Below are 21,673 nucleotides of genomic sequence, written 5' to 3'. Positions count from 1 at the left end.
TGTAATTTGCTACCAGGTTTGGGCGGCGCCCAACGAGGTGCAATGGTGAGCTGTTACAAAAGGTTTCAGGAGTAGTTACGACGGACCATCCACAATGTCACAGCAGCTGGCTTATGGAGAGAGCGCCTCGCCAGGCCCCCTTCAAAGTCACAGCTTTAGCCTGGCCGGTGCTGCTCAGTGGGGAGAGCGCTGGTCCACAAACCCAGCGGCTGCAGGTTCAACTCCCAGCCAAGGGCAGGTACCTGGGTGGCAGATGCGACCCCCAGTCCCGGTCGGACGCATGCGGGAGGCAGCCAATGGATGTGTCTCTCTCACATCGATGTCTCTCTGTCTTTCCCTCCCTTTTCCACTCTCTCTAAAAATCAATGGAAAAATATCCTCGAGTGAGGATTAACAACAACAAAATCAGTGTGTCTGGCTGTTTTCTACACACGGGGAGCATCTTCCTCGCTGTTTCCACCTCCCAGTCCTGGTGGGACTGGCTGCTCCGCAGGTGATGAGTGTGTAAGCAGGTGAGGAGTGTGTAAGCAGGTGATCGGTGTGTAAGCAGGTGATGAGAGTGTATAAGCAGGTGTTCGGTGTGTAAGCAGGTGAGGAGTGTGTAAGCAGGTGATAAGTGTGTAAGCAGGTGAGGAGCGTGTAAGCAGGTGAGGAGCGTGTAAGCAGGTGAGGAGCGTGTAATCAGGTGATCAGCGTGTAAGCAGGTGAGGAGCGTGTAAGCAGGTGATCAGCGTGTGAGCAGGTGATAAGTGTGTAAGCAGGTGAGGAGTGTGTAAGCAGGTGATCAGCGTGTAAGCAGGTGATCAGCGTGTAAGCAGGTGAGGAGCGTGTAAGCAGGTGATCAGCGTGTAAGCAGGTGAGGAGTGTGTAAGCAGGTGAGGAGTGTGTAAGCAGGTGAGGAGCGTGTAATCAGGTGATCAGCGTGTAAGCAGGTGAGGAGCGTGTAAGCAGGTGATCAGCGTGTGAGCAGGTGATAAGTGTGTAAGCAGGTGAGGAGCGTGTAAGCAGGTGAGGAGCGTGTAAGCAGGTGAGGAGCGTGTAATCAGGTGATCAGCGTGTAAGCAGGTGAGGAGCGTGTAAGCAGGTGATCAGCGTGTGAGCAGGTGATAAGTGTGTAAGCAGGTGAGGAGTGTGTAAGCAGGTGATCAGTGTGTAAGCAGGTGAGGAGCGTGTAAGCAGGTGATCAGCGTGTGAGCAGGTGATAAGTGTGTAAGCAGGTGAGGAGTGTGTAAGCAGGTGATAAGTGTGTAAGCAGGTGAGGAGTGTGTAAGCAGGTGATCAGCGTGTAAGCAGGTGATGAGTGTGTAAGCAGGTGATGAGTGTGTAAGCAGGTGATGAGTGTGTAAGCAGGTGATCAGTAACCGTCTGCAGGACTGAAGGGGAGCACGGGCGGGAGGCCCCGGGGAGCCGCGTGGTTTTGAGCGCAGGGTGGGGCCGTCCCTACGATAGGATCAGGCCATAGTTTTGAAACACGACCTTCCGGAATGTGTGCGAGGTTTCGAGGGAAAGGGTGGAGGCAGGAAACACGGGTGGGAGGCAATTTAGAAATCCCAGAGGGTTGAGTTAGGGTGGTGCCGAGAGATGTTTAAGGAGAGATGATGGGGGCGGCGCAGTGGGGGTGGGGGCGGGGGCAGGAGGGAGGCTAAAGCATCCCACGGCTGAGCCCAGGAGCGGAGATGGGCGGGGCCTTTCCTGGAAAGGGGTCCCTTCTGAGGGGAGCCAGTGGGGACCCCGGGGAGGGTGGGATTTGGACATTTCAAGCTCCGAGTGAGAGTGGGGCCGGGGAGAGCTGAGACGTGACCTTGCAGTCCTCAGGGCGGAGACCTGGGCTCCCACAGCCGTGTGCACAGGCTGGCAGAACGCATGTCTCCAGGGGAAGAGGAAGGAAGGACAGCGGTCAGAACCCTGGCCAGAATGGCGCGGCCCCGAGGCCCCTGGTACCAGATGTCTGGTAGGAGCCGAGCAAGAGGACAAGCAGGACTGGGGACCGTCTCTCCCTCCAGGAGCTCCTGTGCTGGCCGGGGGCTGGGAGGGTGGGAGTGTGGCCTCTATGGATGAACCAGGTCACGGGGACTCGGGGTTTTGTGCCCAGGACTGGACGTCTGCCTCATTACAAACCACAGCAGCTCAGCCCTCTCCCATCAGCGTGGGGTCTGTGCGCTGATGCTCACGAGATGCCTGTGGGCTTGGTGCTCACAGCGGGGGGAGGGCCGCGAAGCACGAGAGCCAATGAGAGACCAGAGTGTGGGGGAGCCATGGACATTCCACGGGGGTGTCCTAAGGGGGGCCGGGGAGCAGGTGGGCATGTCGGGGGAGGTGACTGTTTCTTGCTCTGTGCCTCCGCCTCATCGCAAAAGCCCCTGTGCCCCCGCCTTACTCCACACGACTGGGTCTGGGACAGGTCGGCTCCTTTCCTCCTTATTTTCATTAAGCGAGCAGCTTAACTGCCACCCGATGTCACATCCTGTCTTTCCTCACCAGGAGTTGTCACGCACTCGAGTCCCGTGAATGACAGATGGTTCCAAATCCCTGGACACCCAGACTCAGCCAGTTCAGCCCCTGCCCACCTTCTGGGCGGGATCAGCGGGGACAGAGGCGCCGAGGGAGAAACCGTGAGGCCGGGCCAGCTGCACTGGGGGCTGGTGGGCGAGGCCTCCCGTCTGGCCAGGGGAGGTGAGCCGCCACCAGGGGAAACGGGGGAGGAAGGACAGCTGGGAGCCGCTGCCTGGCCACTCACCTGAGACCGGAGCAGGTGCTGAGACTGGCCGTGGAGCCGGGGCGTCCTTGCACGTGCCCGTGGTAGTAACAATGACCCTGAAAGGAGGAGAAAGCGGCTGTCACAACATCCAACCCCACGTACCATCTCTGCTTGTCTTACCGACAGCATTGGATTCCCTGTTGCCTGAAACATCCAACGAGGAGCCTTAACATTAAATGCTGAGCCCCTCGTGACCCAGCTGGGACCTAGGGCCAGAGCGCCCGCAGGGTCGGACAACGGACCCAGGCCCTTCTGCTCTCTAACCCCCATCAGGAAGCCCTGGGCCGGACACGTATAAAACCCGGCCCCAGGACAAGCGCATGGACCTCCGTGTCACCCTCATGCAAACTGCCTGTCATGAGATGAGGCGCGCTGGGGGGTAAGGACACGGTGGGCGTAATGCCAGGTCCTCTAAGTCTAGGCAAATGGAAGCAGAGAAGCCGATGGGAGTGGGGGCTGGAGAGAGGGGCCCTCACCGAACTGCCCGGCTGAGAGGGACATGTCAGCTCGGAAGGAAAGGGAAACCGAGACGCCTTCTGCGTCTAAGTGCGAAGTCCCCATGTGACAGGCCCGGGACGCCCCCTCGTGAGCAAGGTCACTGCCCAGGGAGCCACGGCACAGCGCCTCCTGGTGAGGGGCTTCTGTCCGGGACCCGGGCTGGTCTTCCCGCCGAACAGAGGTCCTGCTGCAGCCCCAGGAGAGGGGGCTGCCTGGCGAGACGTGGGGGCCCCACACGCCTCCCTCGCGCCCTCTGGGTGATGGGCGTGTGGCCCGCGGCAAAGGGCTGTGTCGTCGGAGGGACCAAGCAACCCCAGGAGGAAGAAGAGGCTCACCCGGGCCCGGCTGCTGGGCTCCGGCGCTAGCGAGAGCCACGTCTGCTGGAAGGAGGGTAGAGGGCCGACCTCGGGGCCGGCCCCGTGCGGCCCTGTCCTCACCCCTGCCATCCTCTCGGGCGGTCTCCTCGCCCGGCCCCTGGAGGTGCTCGGTGAACACGTGGGCAGCAGACGAATGCGCTAAGGAGACTGTCTGGGGGTGACGGCGGCCTTTCCCGGAATTGCCTTCGGGATGTAAGCAGCATAAACGACTGCACGGTCTCCCGCAGGCCGTGTTCAAAGGGACAACACAAACCCGGATCGCCCCTCGGACGTGGCCAGCGGAGGATGAAGTCCACACGGCGCATCGTGTCGGGCGACGGGGAGATGACAGGCGGGCGATCGATCCCCAAATGAGAACCAGCCACCGCTCTGCTCGGCAGCCAGCTCGCACGGATGGTGGAGAGATTGGAAAAAGACTGCCGCCCGCAAGGGCTTTTCATTTGATCCATAATTTAAATGTGGGAAGATCCACTGGGCGCTGGCTTGCCGGGTAAGGCGATGAGTCAGCACATTTCTTTCTGTTTTCAGCTGATTCAGTAAAAACAAAACTCCCAGAGCTGCCTGGTGGCCTCACGGTGGAAGACAGCCCGAGGCCCGGACTCTGGCTGGCGTCCGCTGGAGGGCCCCCCCTGTCCCCCCCTCCCCCCCCCAGCGCCTCGCCGGAACCCTGGCGGCTCAGAGGGCACTGAGGCCGGGAGAGGCCAGGTGAGCCGCAAGGAGAGCAGCATCATGTAGTGAGAGGACTGCGTGCTGCTCGCTCCCAGGTGGGGGTGCCTGTCCGCCCCCCACGGCCCCGGCTCCAACGCGTCCCCCACTGAAGCCAGAGTCCAGGTCGGGGGAGGCTTCATGACCTCCAAATGGGGGGCGTCTGGGATATTCTGACAGGGGCCAATGCACACCTGGGGGGAAGCGAGGCTCCGGAAAACCCCAAGGCCCTCCCCCCCCCCCCCATTGCCTGCCCCGCCGCAGGACCCACCCGGGCAGGCGGCTGCAGGTCGTCGGGAGTCTCAGTCACCAAGGGAGTCGGGAGGGCGGCCTCGGGGCCTTGCCAAAGCAGGTCTCCCCATCAGCAGGAAGGCTCAGGGGGGTCCAGCTGCCCCTCCAGCCCCTCCCTGCAAAGCCCCTGCCCGGGGGACCGAGGGAGTGAGCAGAGGGAAGGCGAGGCCGTTTGCCGCACGGTCACCTCGTGGCGAAAGGAGGAGAAAGGAGAAGGGGACCTCCTCCCCCACGCACGCGACACCACGGGAAGCAGAAGACACGCCGTCGCCACCCCTCAGAGACAACGCGTGGCGTCCGGGCCGGCCTCCGAGGTGCTGCGTGCGTGGCCCTCGGCCCTCCCACGAGACCTGGCGGCGGTGGGCGCTGTCCATCTGGTCCCTTAGTCCCCCATGAGAAAAGGACAGCAATGCCCCAGGAAGGGCGGTGTGCCGGGGAGGTGGCAAACACAAAACTGAACGCGCCCTGGAAGCAGATCTCATGTTCCCCGTGTCCGTGTGAGACCGGCCGCCCCGCCCTGCCCACCGGAGGACTCCAGCCTCACCCCTTACAGGAGGCCCCACACGAATGTTCCTGCCTCTGTCGGCCAGGAGCCCGCCAATCTTCCTTCCATGCTTTAAAACCATTTTTTAAAATGTATTCTTATTGGTTTCAGAGAGGAAGGGAGAGGGAGAGGGACAGAGAAACATCCATGATGAGAGAATCATTGCTTGGCTGCCTCCTCCCTCTCCTCCTATTGGGGATCGAGCCCGCAACCTGGGCGTGTGACTTCAAACCGTGACCTCCTGGGTCAAAAGTCAGTGCTCAACCCCCGAGCCACGCCGGCCGGGCTGGAGTGGGCTGGTCTTTAGTCTTCACTCTTGGGATTCTTGTCTTTCTTCAGTTCAGGGACTTGCTCACCGGGGCTAGGGGCACCCTCTCGCCTTGGCTAGAAGGGAATTGCCCCAGTGAGCACCCACAGTGCCTGGAAGGTGGTGCTGAGGTCGGGCTACAATGAAGCCACATCTCCCAGGCCTGTCCCGGCTCATCAGGCCAAGGCCAGGTTTTGCTGGAGGCACTAGAGCGCTCCCATGAGTGACACCCAGCTCCTCTCGGGCCTCAGCAAGGCGCTGGGCTGTGAGCTTCTCAGGTAACAGCTGCCGCGTTTTAGCACAGACTCGGGAGCGCAGCATCTCGGGGGCCGCACACGCCGGACTTACCGTGTGGTTCCGAGCGAGGGACACCTCCGTGCCGTCCTGCAGGTAATGGGTTTCCGTGAAACCGCTGGCAATGAGGCCTCTGTGGGGAGACAGGACACGCTGAGTGCAGAGTCTGCTGAAGGTGCCTGTGCATGTGTAGGCTGCAGACTGCCAGGGTCTGGCCCCCACCCCCCTTTTCTTACAGGGGACCCCGTCTTCCTGAGGCCCCCAGAGGACCTCCCCATGTGCGGCTGTCTGGGGAGAGGCAGGAGAGGCAGGCAGGAGAGGCAGACTGTCAAAAAGTTACCCCCAGATTGCTCTCCTTAGACCAACCTTGCAATGCTCCTGCTCTACGCTCTCCCGTGTGTAATTTAGTGCCACCGCTCGGAGGAGATGGATCTCATCCATAGGACGCTATTCCCCAGCGCCGGAGACGGGAGGGACACCCGCTCATCTCCCCTTCGGGGGCACTTTCTCCCCCCGCCCCCCCCCCATGGACCGAGTTAACATCTCTCCTTTCTCCCAGCATCGTTGCAAGCCTTCCCCCTGCACCTCAGTTCCTGCGGAGCTGCCTGCTCCCACCTCGGGTTGAGCCAAGGGCAGACGCTGCGCCCCGAAGCCCAGCAGCCAGGCCAACGTGCTGCACCCGCTCAGTGAACGGGGGACGACAGACACAGGCCCAGCATCACAGAAAAGCACCCCAGCCCGGCCCGCAGGCGCTCAGACTAACCGGATCGACTGAAAAGAGAGAAACTCGTCGCAAAGCTGCCGTCGCGCTGGCGGAGGGGGTGGGCGCAGGCAGTCCTGCTCCCCGCGTCGTTACTCCAGGACTTTCCGATGCTGTCGGCGCCTCGAGACCAAGCCCGACAGCGAGGCTTCCATCTCAGAGCCACTTCCATGAGGGCGACGGGTGGGGAAGCCTGCGGTCGGCGCCGGTTACTTACAATATGGAAGCTCACTCGTCAGGCGTCAACTTTTCCATTATTTCCTTGAACACCATGCGTCCGGTCTGAGGGCCGGATACTCTGCGCGGCTTATTCACGCAAAGGCCCGGGAGACCGCCCGTGTTTGTCAATTACACCAGCAGGCACCCTTGGCAATGGAGTCACACTCCGGTGCTGCCCCGCCGCCTCCCCCCGCCCTGTCTCCCCCCTCCCCCCCCAGCAAACCCGTTTGTATTCACAGGACCAAGCCCGTGTCCTGCTGAAGACTGCTCCCCCACAAGCCATTATCCCACAAACGACCACGTCACCCTACACAGACGCGGGCAGCGGCTTTCTCCTGCGGGAACTTGGAAATTCAGCTGAGATATGTTCGTAGGAGGAATTCATTGCCTGGAGCAGCCACAGACACAGCACGCAATGCAGAACCGTAATTAAATCGCATGAGGCGCTGTGCCGAGTCCCCGAGGTAAATGCTCTTTATTAACACGCTCCATCCCCCCGCCAGAGCCAAACAGATGCAGACAAGACGAAAGGAAACTCGGTCCGGCCCCAGGCCGATGCGTCCCACCCGAGCGATCTCACCCTGGCTTCCCGTGAGAGCGCCAGACCCTGACCCACGGCTCCGCACGCCGAAACCACGGGCTCTCCGCACTGTTTACGGAGAGAGCAGACGGGGACGACTCTGTAGAGACAGCACGTTGAGGGATGAGGCAAGAGGAGGAGATGAACAACCAGGGAGAGAACGGAGACCGGGGATTGTCTACACCTCAGCCTGCTGGACCCCCTGTCAGGGCTCGATCTTTGCACGGATTCATGCTACCTGTTCTCCTCCTGGGAAAGTCATGCTGGTAACGAACTCATGCTCCAGGCTCTTGATCTGGGGAGTGGGAGCCAGGCACCGCCACGGCCACCGTTCCTGTCCTGTCCCTTCCCCAGCCTTGTCCCTCCCTCCAACTCCCACAGCTGCTGGCTCAGGGTGTCAGGCCCTGCGACACCTGCTTTGTAATGCATTTCCTTCTTCTTTTCTTAAGTCCTCACCTGAGGATGTTTCTCCATTGATTTTTAGAAAGAGTGGAAGGGAATGGGAGAGACAGAGAAAGAAACATGGATGTGAGAGAGGCACATCGATTGGTTGCCTCCTACACGAGCCCTGACCAGGGTTGGGGATCGAGTCTACAACCCAGGTACGTGCCCTTGACCGGAATCGAACCCGAAACCCTTCAGTCAGAGGGCCAATGCTCTATCCACTGAGCACACCGCAGGGCATCAGGTGCATTTTCTTAGTTTACTTGGCACAGACCCTGTGGCTGTCACCTGCATGACAAGGGAGAGGGAGCTACTCAGAGAGGTTGAGTGACTTGTCCAAAGCCACACAGCCGAGCCGGTGGAGACTGAACGAGGCTCCATGTGGCTCCAAAGTCGGCCTCACCCTGGCCGCTGTCAGCACAGCCTGCCGGGAGGACGTGTGAGCGCAGGGTCCGGAGCGTCCGGAGACAGGCAGCAGCCAGTCCTCTGCCCCTTTTCCTGGAATTACTTTTTCTCAGTGCAAAATGGGGCGCACGCTGCTTCCCTGCGCACTCGATTCGATTTAGCTGCCAAGTTCAAACTATCTCTGACGATAACGTCCGCATGTTGGGATCCGAACTGTGCAGAACTGTACACCTGTGAGCACAACGGGCCAGTTCACCCTCGTTGTCTCTTGTTATTCTCCGTTTTCTAACGTTCTCGAAATGATCAAAACAACGATCTCCCCCTGGAATTAAAAAACAACAACATGTTCCCGTTCCCCAGCTCTTTCTCATTTAGTTTCACAAACTATAATAAATAAAACTGTTGATACAGCATTTTGGAGACTGTAGGGGACAACTGTGTTTCCTGCAAAATAATTTCTTAATATACTGCTTCCATTTTAAGTCACAAAGACAGAGTTTTGGCTCGAATCGCGTGGCACTTACACGGGAGCGTGCTGTTCCTCTCGCCGATGACCCCGCCCGTTCAGGACGTGCACCGATGACAGCCGCAGACAACGCCGCCGCAGCTGCTGGAGGGCTGCCCGGTCAATTGCGTTTTCCATCCGGAGCATAGAAACAAGTGGGAAGTGAGGGGCTCTACGCAGGCCTGATGCTTTGGGCTACTGTCTCCCTTTTTAATGACCGCCTGTCTCCTCAGCCCCGAGGTGAGGGCCTGGAACCCGGCAGGTGCTCACTGGAAGTGTTTGAAGGAGCGTAGCGATCAGGAATGGAAAGATACATCCAAGGTGCGTACAGGTCATATAGGCTGACTGATGTCACACGTGGCAAAACAGGACTCTGGGCCATGGGAACACATCTACAAGCATCACACCCTCAACATTGTAAAACTGGCCACAAACCACGCGGGGGGCGGGGGGGTTGGGTTGGTTTGTATGACTGAAGCTCTAATCCGTTCCCCTCGGGAAATCTTCCTACTCATCTGCTGTTCCCCTCACGGGAGTGCATTCTAGCAAAGCTGCCGGCCTCGGACAAGGACAAGCTCACAGCCCCAGGTGAAGAGTTAGCACTTCTTCCACGTGGCTTCGCTGCTAAGTGCGCGAGCCGCCCGGGCGCCCGGGAGAGACGGTGCCTGCTCCACGCACCCGGCCCAGAACGCCCCTTCTCTTCTTGGGACAAGCTGTGGCCAGAAAAAGGCAAACATGATCCAATCTTTCTGGCTTCCAGCCTCGGATCTGTTTCTCAGATGACAACACTGTGGTTTCTTTCTTTTTTTAAAAAGAGAATACTTCCTAGAAGGAACCCGGCCACCGGGACTCAGATGGGACCTACGGTTTCATGTTCACACGGCAATCCCGCACGCGAGGCTGGGAACCGGGTGACATCATGGGCCCACTAACCTCGGGCTCTGGGCACGGGCTCCAGAAAGGCGCTCTTCATTAGGAGCTGAAACCCGCCCTGTGTCTGCGGGGAAAAGGGCAGGCTGTGTTGGGGGGGAGGAAGGTACAATGTAATGATTTAAAATGTAATTTACCGTCTCCGCCTCAGCAATCTCTCCTAATAGCTCCAGGAAAAGCACTCTCAGCGCCTGCACGCTTATTGGATTAGTCAGCGCTTCCCGGGAGGTCGGGAAGCAATGACGTGTCCTGCCCCTTGGAAGACTGGGGACGGGGATGAAACGGGAAGGTGGAGACAATGTCAAGTTCACGCTCTTTTCTGCTCCCGGAGGGTGGACACGGCCCAAATGAAACAGCCACATTTCACCTCCCCGGGGGTCACAGCCCTGCTTGGCCCGGGACTCGTGGCTATGGGCCAGTCCCGGGGAATTACCATTCATCTAACTGGGGTGACGATGGCACTGCAGTCTCATAAGACAATGTTCATATTTGAGAAATGCATGCTGATGTGTGTGTGTGTGTGACCTGATGAATGGCTCTGAGGGGGCCGCCTCAATAAAAATATATTAAAAAAAAAAAAAAGAAACAGCCACACAGACCAGCACATCGCTTCCCAGGGACCCACAGCCGGAGCAAACGGGCGGCGTACAGGGGAGGTGGTGTCTGCACACAGCGAGGACATCACTGACGCCGAACGCCGCGCCGGGCATGGAGGCCACCGCAGCTCGCCCTGGCCTGGCCCGCCTGCGCGTGGGGCCGCGCTACGAATTCTTCTTCTTATTTCATCGTAACAATAACAATTACTCAGAAAAATAAAAACCAAAACAAGCAACCCACTGGAACAGCAAGAGGAGATTCCTCCGGGCTTTTATTTTAAACACATGTTTCTGAAGAGGCCGCGCGCGGTGCCAGGAGCTCAGCGTCGGGTCTGCGTGCCTTTGGCTGTGTCCGCGCTTTGCCTGGGAGACGCCTGGGAGCGCCCTGGATTCCTGCTCTCTCATCAGAAACCACTGAGGGCCCAGGGGTTGAGCCTCGACCTAGGAACCGGGAGGTCGTGGTTCGATTCCTGGTCAGGGCACAGTCCCGGGTTGCGGGCTCCATCCCCGGTGGGGGGCGTGCAGGAGGCAGCACATCAATGATTCTCTCTCATCATGGATGCTTCTCTCTCTCTCCCTCCCTTCCTCTCTGAGATCAATAAAAACATATTTAAAAAACAAACAGAAACAACAACTGCTGAGGAACAGCACAAGGAGTTACGAGGCATAACCAGCTAATTCCCCGTTCGGAGTATGACGCTGACACTGTGACCTTGGACTTGGGGTGTCGGGCGGGGGTCACGCCTGCCCGTTGGGTTGTGTGGAGGAGAAATGCGCAGAATTTGGAAAACCAGCCGGGCTTCTGGCTGCCCTGCAGGTGGGGGCACAGGGAGAGGGAAGGCCCCCCATCCCGTTCTGCGTTTATGGGGTCACGGCGCCCCGCGAGGGAGCCGCGGTCTCTTCTGTTCCAAGGTGGGTGGCTTGTTCTGGTGCCTTCCTTTGGCAAACGGGAGCTGGAAGCTCTCCCCGGAGCAGGATGGTGGGGAGCTGCACGCCCGGGTGTGAGCTCAGCGTAAAGACATGCCTGTCCTCGCCCTCACCCCTGCACCACGGAGCGCTTCTCCCGGGGAGTCCGCTCGCCCGGGGCCTCGGGCCCAGGGTCAGGGGACCGGGCGGCTCATGAAATAAAACAGACCCCGCGCTGCGTTAGCTCAGTGAGGTCATCGGCACACAGAACAACTGCAGAGCTGGCCCCAGCAAAGCCAAGAATATTCCCGGGACTCTGGCTGCAAGAGCCGCGTGAATTAACGTGCATCCAAGGCCTGCGCAGGCCCCTCCCGCCCGAGGCAAAGGTTCACGACTCCAGGGAGAAGGGCAAAGGGCGCTGTGCCCACAGCACGATTCAGAGCCCTGGCTGTGTTCTCCCTCGCGTGGAGCTGATACACACACACACACACACACACACACACACACACACACACGGCGCTCAGGGGGCTCGTTCACATCTGACAGGATGTGGTGTGAACCCTCACTTTAAATGCAGACCCCAGATGAAGTGTGAGGGGCACAGAGGGGAGAGGGGGCACCCGAAGCCAGAATGGCAGGCGATGCCGTTTTGAGAATCCGAACCGCGGGTCTAGGCCCCATTTTAGCTTGTGTCCAGATCGAGTCAGTCGCCGGATTCAGTACATTCCGGATTATTTGTGTGTCAGAGTGAAACAATTCTATTGTTCCAACTGTCTGAAGAGCAGGACTGTAACTAAACTACGATCATCTCCTTTTAGCCGAAAAGGAATGACCTTACAGGAAATGAATTGGCATAAAAACTTAATTCAGAAAGGCCCTTAAGAACAGCGCTGCCTCCTGAAGTCTGGAGATGAACGTGCGTAAACAGAAGGCGATGCCTCGGGGCGCAGTCAATGGGCTGAGGACCCCAAGCCCCAGAGGGAAGCAAGCAGACACCTGGCGTCCTGGCTCCTCGTCTTTCAGAAAAGGGCCCCCATCACTTCAGGAAGCGACGTCCCTTCGGTGCGGGGCTGTATGAAGCAGTCGCCGTATAACGTTTTTAAGGAGGAGTAAGCCAACGCAGAGGGAGATAGGAGGGGGTGGGTAGCCTGGTCGAATGCACCTGCTATTCATTTATGGCTCCCTTCGCCCCAGCTGCATTGTGGGAAAGGTTTATGAGGGCCTTTATGAAAGGAGAGTCTGGGTTGACAAGAAATACTTGCAAAAATGCAGAATTACTTTACCGAGGAGGAAAGCAGAGGACAGCACAGCGTTGTCAATGCAAGAGAATTAAAGGGTCAGTAGGTAGGAGATTAGGCGCCAGCGATATGGGGAACTGATGACTATTATTACAGAACTAGAGGCCCGGTGCATGAAATTCGTGCACAGGTAGGGTCCCTAGGCCCAGCTGTCGATCAGGGCTAATCAGTGCCTTCTGGCTGCCAGCCAGGGCCTCCCTTCCCTGGCTGCCATCTGCTGGCTGGGGCCTTCCTTCATCCTGCACCACCCCCTGGTGGTCAGCATTCATCATAGCAACCAATCGAACGCCCGGTCTCCCGGTCAAACTCCCTCGTGGACAATTTGCATGTTAGGCTTTTATATAGATAGATAGATGATAGTGGCCACCGCCATCGAGCGCCTGCTGTGTATCCTGGAGAGTGCGAAGCACACTTTCACTCGATACTTCAAAAGACTCACAAGGTCCCACGACTCTGCCCATTTTCTAGAAGAGACAACGAAGGCCACACAGCTAGAGACTGGCAGACGCAGGACTGTGGCCTACATTAGTCTGACTCCAGACCCTGGCTCAAGGTGTTCTGCTGAATATTGGAGACTCTGATAGGAATAGCCCCCCTCCCGTCCCCCCCCACCCCCCGCCCAGCGGCATCCCTCCCCCTGATTTAAAAGACAAAAGTAAATAGCACTTTGGTTTAAGAATGTGGGGAGGAAGCCTGGGGAGAAGTTAGATACCAATCTGCAAATAAACAAAAATGAATAAATAAACACAATGTAATGAATGAAGAGAATAAAACAACAAGATCCCGAACGCCCAGCCTGGCTGTCCGCACCGAGGGTGGGCATGGCATTCGGCTGCTGCCAACGCCCCTTTCCTCACCCGGCCTTTGGCCAATGAGGGCGGAAGGCTTTGCACTTGGCCAGAGCGACTTGGACACAAGCAACACACCACCCAGATCTCTGGCCTCTTCATTCAGCTTTATTTTTTTAAAAATATATTTTATTGATTTTTTTCCAGAGAGGAAGGGAGAGGGATAGAGAGTTAGAAACATCGATGAGAGAGAAACATCCATCAGCTGCCTCCTGCACACTCCCCACTGGGGATGTGCCCGCAACCAAGGCCCATGCCCTTGACCGGAATCGAACCCGGGACCCTTGAGTCCGCAGGCCGATGCTCTATCCACTGAGCCCAACTGGTTAGGGCTTAATTCAGCTTTATTACATAAGAATCGCTAGGTGTCCCTTCATAGAAGTTTAGCCTCTAATTTAATTTTGGAAATCCTTTTTGCGAACAATGACTGAGCGTCTGTGCCTTGTTTATGGCAATCACTGACATGAAAAAACGGCCGTGTCAGTATCGCAGCACCCACCTTAGACCAAGCCCAACATCACGGCGTCTCAGAGAGCTTTCCTGTGACAACGGCACCTGGCCTCCAGTGCAGAGAATAACCGTAACCTCAAACAGGGAAAACAAAGACAGAACACAGGCACCGCGTCAGAGGAGTGCAGCTTACAGTCGCATGGTACTGGAAGCCGTTCATGTTTCCATGGAATTGAGGGAGTTTTATACATTAAATTCAAATCAACCCACCGTGCTAGAACTAGAGCAACCCTCTCTGTATTTGTCTTTGGCTTATCCAAGTCCTCGCTGGAGGACACCGATATTGTTATTTTTGATAAAAATCTTCAAGGGATTTCTGTAAACAGCAACGGAAAACTTACACAAGTCTGAGTCTCTTTCATGTAGAAGAGCAATATCTAAAAAAGCAACACAGTTCCGTGTGTGCCTATAAAAGTTGTTTACTTCTGACCCTCCTTTTTATGATACCCAAAGCTCCAGAACAACAAAAGCACAGGCTGGGACAGAACAGCAAAACCCGAGGAGATCAAAAGATGCCATCGGCACATTTTGAAAGGATGTTCCTGCGAGCGCCTTGCAAGGAGCAGAGATGTGCCCGTTGCGTGAGGTTTGGGGCTGGCGGCGCCCACTCAGGCAGCCCCTAACCAGCGTGACGGTGATTTAATTCACGAATCGGAGTGGGTGTGTGGGAACCTGTCACTGTCCCTGACCGAAGTTGTGTCTGTTCAAGAGGTAGCAGTTCCAAGAGGGAAGTTTACATTAGGAAAATAGAAAGACCTCAAATAAACAACCTAACTTTACACCTTAAGGAAATGGGGGAGAGGGGAAGAACAAACTAAGCCCAGAGCTAACAGCAGGGAGGGAATGAGAAAAGTTAGAGGGGAAATAAATGAACTAAAGACCAGAGGAGCAACAGCAAAGGTCAGCAAAACCAGGATCTGGTTTTTGAAAAGGTAATCAAAATCGACAAACTTTTAGTTACACTAAAAAAAAAAAAAAATTAGCCCTAGCTGGTTTAGCTCAGTGGATAGAGCATCGGCCTGCGGACTCAAGGGTTTGATTCCGGTCAAGAGCACATGCCCTGGTTGCAGGCTCGATCCCCAGTGGGGGGCGTGCAGGAGGCAGCCGATCAATGATTCTCTCTCATCATTGATGTTTCTATCTCTCTCTCTCTCTCTCCCTCTCCCTTTCTCTCTGAAATTAATAAAAATATATTTAAGAAAAAAAAATTAAAAGACTCAAAACATATTAAATCAGAAATGAAAGAAGAGACATGACAACGGATATGACAGCTCTCCATAGGATTCGCAGAGACTCCTGTGAATAATTACACGCCAACACATTGAATAACCTATAAAAATGGACCAGTTCCTAGAAACACGCACCCTCCCGAGACTGAGTCAGGAAGAAACACACACTCTGCACAAACCAGCGACCAGGAAGGAGACCCACTCCATCATGAGAAACCTCCCAACACGAAGGCCTGGGGCCGGAGGGCGTCACCGGTGAAACCTACCAAACATTTAAAGCGAAATGAATGCCAATCCTTCCCAAACTCTTCCCAAACACCGGAGAGGAGGAAGTGCTTCCAAACTCATTTGAAGAAGCCAGCATCACCCCGATGCCGAGGCCAAATGCCAGGTGAGGATGTGACACAGGCAAACTAGAGACCAGTACCCCGCTATGGTCCCCGGTGCCTGGGGCCATCTGTACGTCTCCTTCGGAGAGAGATCTATCCAGATTCCCGCCATGTCTTAACGGGGCTGCTGCTTTTCTGGGCGCTGCGCTGTCGGAGCCGTTTACTGGGGACGTTAGCCCTCTGTTGGGTGTGGAGTTTGAAATCTCTGCCCCGCCCAGGAGGCTGCCTTTGTGTTCCACGAGGGGCTCCTCTGACGCGCAGAAGCTGTGCGGTTTGCTGAGGTCCCGCTTGGTTATTTTTGCTTCTGGGTCTCTTGGCTTCGAAGCCGGAGCCACGGGAACATCAGTGAGATGTGGCCGGCTATGTTTTCTAGGGCTTTTACGGTTCCAGGTCCTGCCACTGGTGGCCACGTGGAGGGACCTGCAGGGCACAGAGCTGAGTGAAACGAGTCGAAGGAGGGAGGCAAGTACCGTGTAATTTCACGCAGATGTGGAACCCAAAAAAGAAACAAGTGAACAAACGAAACAGAAACGAACGCCATGGCACGGAGAGCAGATGGTGGTTGCCAGAGGGGACGGGACAGGGGGGACGGGCAAGAGGAAGGGGTGCCCAGCGCCATCGGGGGCGCTCCCTGCAGGGTGTCCACATGTCGAAGACAATGCCGTGCACCCGGAATGTACACAATAAAGAGTTCTGTAACTGTGCGGGGTGACCAATACGTAAACCTACCAACAGGCAGAGCCCCCCCAATCCAGCCCGAGAGAAGCGCAAGCAGTTGAGAACTGTTGGGGCGCTGTGGGAGGAAGCGGGTCGGACCCTCTGAACGCTGCAGAACGTCACGAAGCCACACATACGCTTTCTGCCTTTGACTGCGGCCAGTCTTCCGCGTTCATCGATGTCATAAATACTGAGTGGCTGTCAATGCCAGGCTGGGTGCTGGGGACGCCACGGTGACTTCGATAGGCTATTCCGGAACCTAAACACAGGCGTTCGGCAGTGCACCTGGACGTGTGCGAGAATCCACCGTGAGTCCCGTGACTATCGCTAACACTGGGCATCGCGATTCACTCCCTAAATCCATGTTTATGAAGAGAGAGTGTAACACGGGAACCCGCTAACATTCTCCCCTGACGCGCCTGCGGTCCTTACCTCGCGCTTGCGTTCCTCAGAAAGGAGAATAACATTTCTATTTGATATTGGAAGGCACGGGCCGCGGCATCCGGATTTAGTCCAACCAAATCCACACCAAGACCGGAACCTTGCCCCCCCCACCCCCCCTCCCGCTGCCAAAGGGATATACTTCCGCCCCCGCCAGGACCCCCTCTCTGCCTCCCCCAGTGCCCGCTCAACCCAGACAGCGTCTGCACCGAACCCCCAGGTAGACGCACTCTCCACTGTTGCGGTGCCACTACGTTCATTTTGTTATGGCCCGGCCGGCGCGGCTCGGGGGTTGAATGTCAACCTATGAACCCAGAGGTCAGGGTTCGATTCCCGGTCGGGGCACAGGCCCGGGTTGGGGGCTTGATCCCCAGTGTGGGGCGTGCAGGAGGCAGTGGATCCATGATTCTCTCTCATCACTGATGTTTCTCTCTCTCTCTCCCTCTCCCTTCCTCTCTGAAAACAATAAGAAATATATCTTAAAAATGTTGCTTTTTCACATCAGCAGCTGTTCGATAACACCAACAAACCAAGCGGCCCAGGTGCTGTTGCTTCTCCTCGCTAATGAGGGGGGTCCCTCCCCAGCAGGCCCACAGGCCTCGAGTGTCATAGAAAAGTGGCCTCCAGGTTTTAACACGGCCCCACGCGCACGAGTCCTGCTCGGGTTTCGTGCTTAAACATCATTGTTACACTCGCCTCCCAAATATGATTTACTGAGGCGTCAGAATTCCAGGTTTTATGAAGAAATGACAAATGCCGTATCGCGTTTCAGAAACTGGCAGGGCCTTCCCCGCCCTGGGATGCAGGGTTCAGCGCGGAACCCGACGCTGCCGCGCCCGGTGTTGTCAGGAGCGCAGTGTCTGGGCGCCTTCAGAACGCGGCGACCTGTCTGTGGGCCTCACTCGCGACGGCCGCCTCCCGAGTATCTGCGGACAGCTCTGCGGCACGGACCACAGCAGCCCGCAGCAGCTGAGCAGAACGTACGGACGGTCCCGGGAAGATCCGAGTTCAAGTCCCGAGCAGCCACCCCCTTCCCTGTGCACATGGACAGCAGATGATCAAGACACCACCACCTGCTCTCCCTCCAGGGCCAGGCGAGGCTCAAAACATGAAATGCCAGCGCCCAGCACCCCCCCCCCCCACGCGCAGCAGCTGGCATGGGCGTAGGACAAAGCCAGCGCCGCCGCCGACTCTCACCTAAGGTTCAGGCGCTGCTTTACGCTTACGGACGCTGCGCCCTGGGACCTGCCCTGGTGCGGCCCCACGGAGGCGGGGAGGGCGCCTGTGCCAGCCTCCGCGAGATGTTTATTGTCCTCCTGCCGTCTCTTTTCCCAGCGCTCCCCGGCCGGGAAGGAAAGGAAATAAAAAACAAATGTGATGCTGCAGATGGAACATCAAGGGCCTCCCTTGCTGCTGGGGATGTTTCAGAAAATGGTTTTGACCTTCTTTCCAGCTCCTGCTCAAAGCCGCGGAAACCAAAACACAGGCGTTGGGGCCTCGGCGAATGGTCGGGTGCTGTCTGTATACAGCGGGCGCTGGCGTGGAGCCCGGCCAGGCCGGAGCCGGGTCAGGTGCCAGGGCTGGAAATTCGCCCGAGGCCATGCCCATCCTGCCCTTGAGGGAGCTGGCCAAGCGAGGCCACCCTCAGGACTTCAAGGTGACTTCAAGGAGACCGCCCACAGGAGGCGGGGCCTGCATGGTGGGCACAGACAAGGGCATCAGGTGGGAATGAGCCAGACACGGCACTGCCAGCGCCATGGGATTAAGCTCCTCTGAGCTGCCCCGTGATGCTCGCCTGGGTGCAGAGGAATGAGCCCACACGCCTGCCGGGTCCCGGATGCTGCGCCCCTCAGCTGTCCTTCCCGCTAGGTGGGAGGGGGCAGCCCGGTAGGCGGGACGAGCACATGCGGACCAGCATCCCGCACGGGCTCAGCCTGCCCAGCTCGGGGAGGTTACAGAACATCTAAAAGGTCCCGCTGAGCAGGGAGGCCCTGGCACTCCCTACAACAGGCCAGCAAGTGAGGGACGTAGGAAACAGAGAACGAGGCCCGCCGTGTATGGGGGCTCTCCCGGCTGGTCCAGGGCCCCGTCTGCCAGGTGCCCGGGATGTGTCCTCTGGCTCCCGAGGGCGGGGTCAGCAGGCTGCCCGAGGCCTGCTCTCGGTAATGCAGCCGTTCACAGGTCGCCCGCCCATGTCAGCTCTCAGGCCATGAAGGCGGAGGGAGCCCCGACAGAGACCCGGGCCCCGAGGTGGTCAGCGTCCCGGCCTGTGCAGTCGCTGACCTTGGCCCAGGGTTGCTGTAGGACCTGCTGCTGACGGGACCAGGGAGGGCAGGTCGGGTGTTCACTGCAGAGGCGGGTGCGTCGCAAGGATTGCTGTCGGGAGCAGGGGTGAACCCTGGTTAGGGCTGGTTTCATCGCCCTGAAGCCAGCAGCCAGGTGTTTTTTAAAATGGATTTTCAGAGACAGAGAAAGGGAGGGAGGGAGGGAGGGAGGGAGAGAGAGAGAGAGAGAGAGAGAGAGAGAGAGAGAGAGAGATATCTGTTGTTTCACTCATTCATGCATTCATTGGTGGTTTCCTGTATGTGCCCTGATCGGGGATCCCACCTGTAACTTTAGGGTATCAGGACAACACGATGTCCGCCGGCATCTGCGGACACACCTCAGAGATTTCGCCCCAACCTGCCGCGGCTGAGAAGTCAGCTGTCCAGGGAGAGTGTAAGGACGCATCAGAGGACAGTCTAGGGGCCCGACAGGAGCAGGGCCGGGGCCTGCGCTCCCTCCCACACCTGCGCCCGCGGACCCGCGAGGGCCAGGCTCCGGGCGCCCGGCTCTGGCAGTGAAACGTTTGCCATCTGGTCTGCGGAGGCGACAATGTGCAGGCCGGGCAGGCGCGGCCCCTTTGCCGGATGCTCACCGGCGTCCCTGCTCCCACCCCCGGGCGGTGTGGGTGCAGGCACCCCGGCCTCCAGTCAGGGCCAGCGCCTGGCAGCCGTCCTGGCAAAGCAAACGAACAGCCCATTAGAAACACGCCCGATTCCCGGCTCAAGGTCCGTCCGGGCTTCACCCTGACAATCTGCTCTTTCAATTCTATTTCTTTAAGCCCCACCCAGTTCCGTGCGCACTTATGCACAGACGGTTCCTGCCGATTCCTGCAATCCACTCGCGGGCGGAACTCCCCGCTGTAGCGGGGACAGAGGAGCGGGTTTCTGGGGGAGAGGTGACTCTGCCCAGCCTGTCCGCACGCAGCAAGTCCCCTGTATCACCACTCTCGGGATCAGGGTCCAGGGGGCTGGGCTGGAGGGGGAGGTTGGGGGCCCCTGAGCGCTCCTGCAGGGGTGCCAGGCCCTCCGCGCTGATTTTGCACCTTCCTGCTGCCGGGAGAGGGGTCTCATTTATTTATTTATTTTATTGATTTCAGAGAGGAAGGAAGAGGGGGAGAGAGAGGGAGAGAGACATCAATGATGAGAGAGAATCGGATCGGCTGCCTCCTGCACGCCCCCTACTGGGGATCCAGCTGCAACCCGGGCCTGTGCCCTGACCGGGAATGGAACTGTGACCTCCTGGTTCATAGGCGGACACTCAACCACTGAGCCACGCCAGGCGGGTGGGAAAGGGGTGGTCGAATCCCTGGTCTCCCTCGTAAAAGTGCCTGCCTTCCAGGCTGAGGACCCCAATGTGCTCAGACCGACCACATGGAGGTGTGGTCTGGGGCGGTTCAGGACAATTCAGGAAAAAGTAAGAAAAAAGGACTTCAAGGCATGAGATGATGGGGGTGAGGGGGCGTGAGGAGCCCAGAGACAGGGAAAGGCCACCTACGAATGCCTGCTGCTGAGATTGGCAGGACAGGCCTTGCCCCGAAGCAGACCTCATCGGGGTCCCCCGCAACCAGCTCCGCCGGCGCACGAGCACCGGGGGTGAGGGCAGCGGCCACGCTCCTGAGTGGCTGTCCCTGACTTAGCCACGCAGCGGGAGCCGAGAATCACCAGGGGCTGCCAGCGACCCCTGGACGTGGAGCAGTGAGGGCCCCTGCTGGAGCCGCTCAGGGAGGGCCGCCTGCAGACCAGGGCCCTGATGGGAAACGCCTGCCCCCCCACCCCCCCGGACTGTGAGAGCGTCCACTGCTGCTATTTTACTAGTTAGCCATGCAGCCCGAGATGAACAACCTGGGCTGCCGGCGAAGGCCTGGGCGTAATGGCCAGATACGACGACGGCGGTGGTGACAACGGACAGAGCCAAGGAACCGTCCTCAGAGCAAATCGACAGGCCTCGGGGGCTGACGGCTGAGTGGGCCAAGCGAGCAGGGACCAGAACGATCAGAGAGCCAAGGGCTCCTATCGATGAGGCCACGGAAGGCCGAGAGAGAGGGTGCTGCTCCTGGCCTGGGCGGAGGCCTGCGGGGCGTGGCGGTCCGGGCCTACGTGAGCAGCACCCGGGACGCCCGGAGGCGAATGGGACGAAGCCCAAAGGGCATGAGCACGGAGCCCAGGCCTGCCCAGGCCGTGCGGGTCCCCTCTGGGAACGGGCCGCGGCCGTGACACTTGGCAATGTCCCGGGGGGCGGCTGCTCCTGCGGCTGGAGATCGCCCCCAGGTGCAGAGATTCCGCTCCGAAGCGCAGTCACCCCCGGGACTGCTGCTACCTGCGGAGGACGCTTGCTTCCTCTCGAGACCTTTCGGAAAGCAAACAGGCTCGCCGTAATCGCTGCCTAATTTGTTTCCCGTTAATTGACTCCAGATCTCGGCCTTGCGGACGGTTGCCGCCTGGCCCTCCCCCGCGTCCGCGGGCTATACTTCTGCACGAAGTTCATGACTATCCGATGACATGGCCGAGCCCGACAGCCTCCCTTTCCCACTGTGCGCGCCCCACCCTGCGATCCGAGGCGCGGACAGCCCAGCGTGCACCGTCTCCCTCTCGCAACCCGAAGGCGAGGCCCCTCCGGTTGGGATAATTGCTAGCGTGGGGAGGAGGTATTTTTAAAAACTTTCCCCCAAAATTACAGACGTAAGACGGCAATGAAAGTAAAATTGCAGTTGAGCTCCAAAGCAGAACCTTCGGCTAAAAATACCAGCTCCTGGCGAGGCCGCGGGGCGGGCGGAGGCAGGGAGCCGGGGCCCCGGGAC

General features: G+C 58.3%; 1 protein-coding gene across 2 annotated transcripts in view; it reads right to left on the bottom strand.

The window, feature by feature from the left end:
- ADAM12 (ADAM metallopeptidase domain 12) overlaps window positions 1-21,673 on the bottom strand; it is a 154,555-nt gene that overhangs the window by 59,679 nt on the left and 73,203 nt on the right. For both annotated transcript variants that reach the window (XM_059661733.1, XM_059661732.1), the window contains exons 4-5: window positions 5,829-5,907; window positions 2,738-2,814 (exon numbers count right to left, since the gene is read on the bottom strand). In XM_059661733.1, coding sequence (XP_059517716.1) covers window positions 2,738-2,814; window positions 5,829-5,907 — 156 coding nt within the window. The remainder of the gene's footprint in view (window positions 1-2,737; window positions 2,815-5,828; window positions 5,908-21,673) is intronic.

The sequence above is a fragment of the Myotis daubentonii genome, chromosome 13, assembly GCF_963259705.1.
Source record: "Myotis daubentonii chromosome 13, mMyoDau2.1, whole genome shotgun sequence".
NCBI lineage: Eukaryota > Metazoa > Chordata > Mammalia > Chiroptera > Vespertilionidae > Myotis > Myotis daubentonii.
The sequence above is the reverse complement of the archived record's forward strand: the minus strand, read 5'-3'. Positions and strand labels throughout refer to the sequence as shown.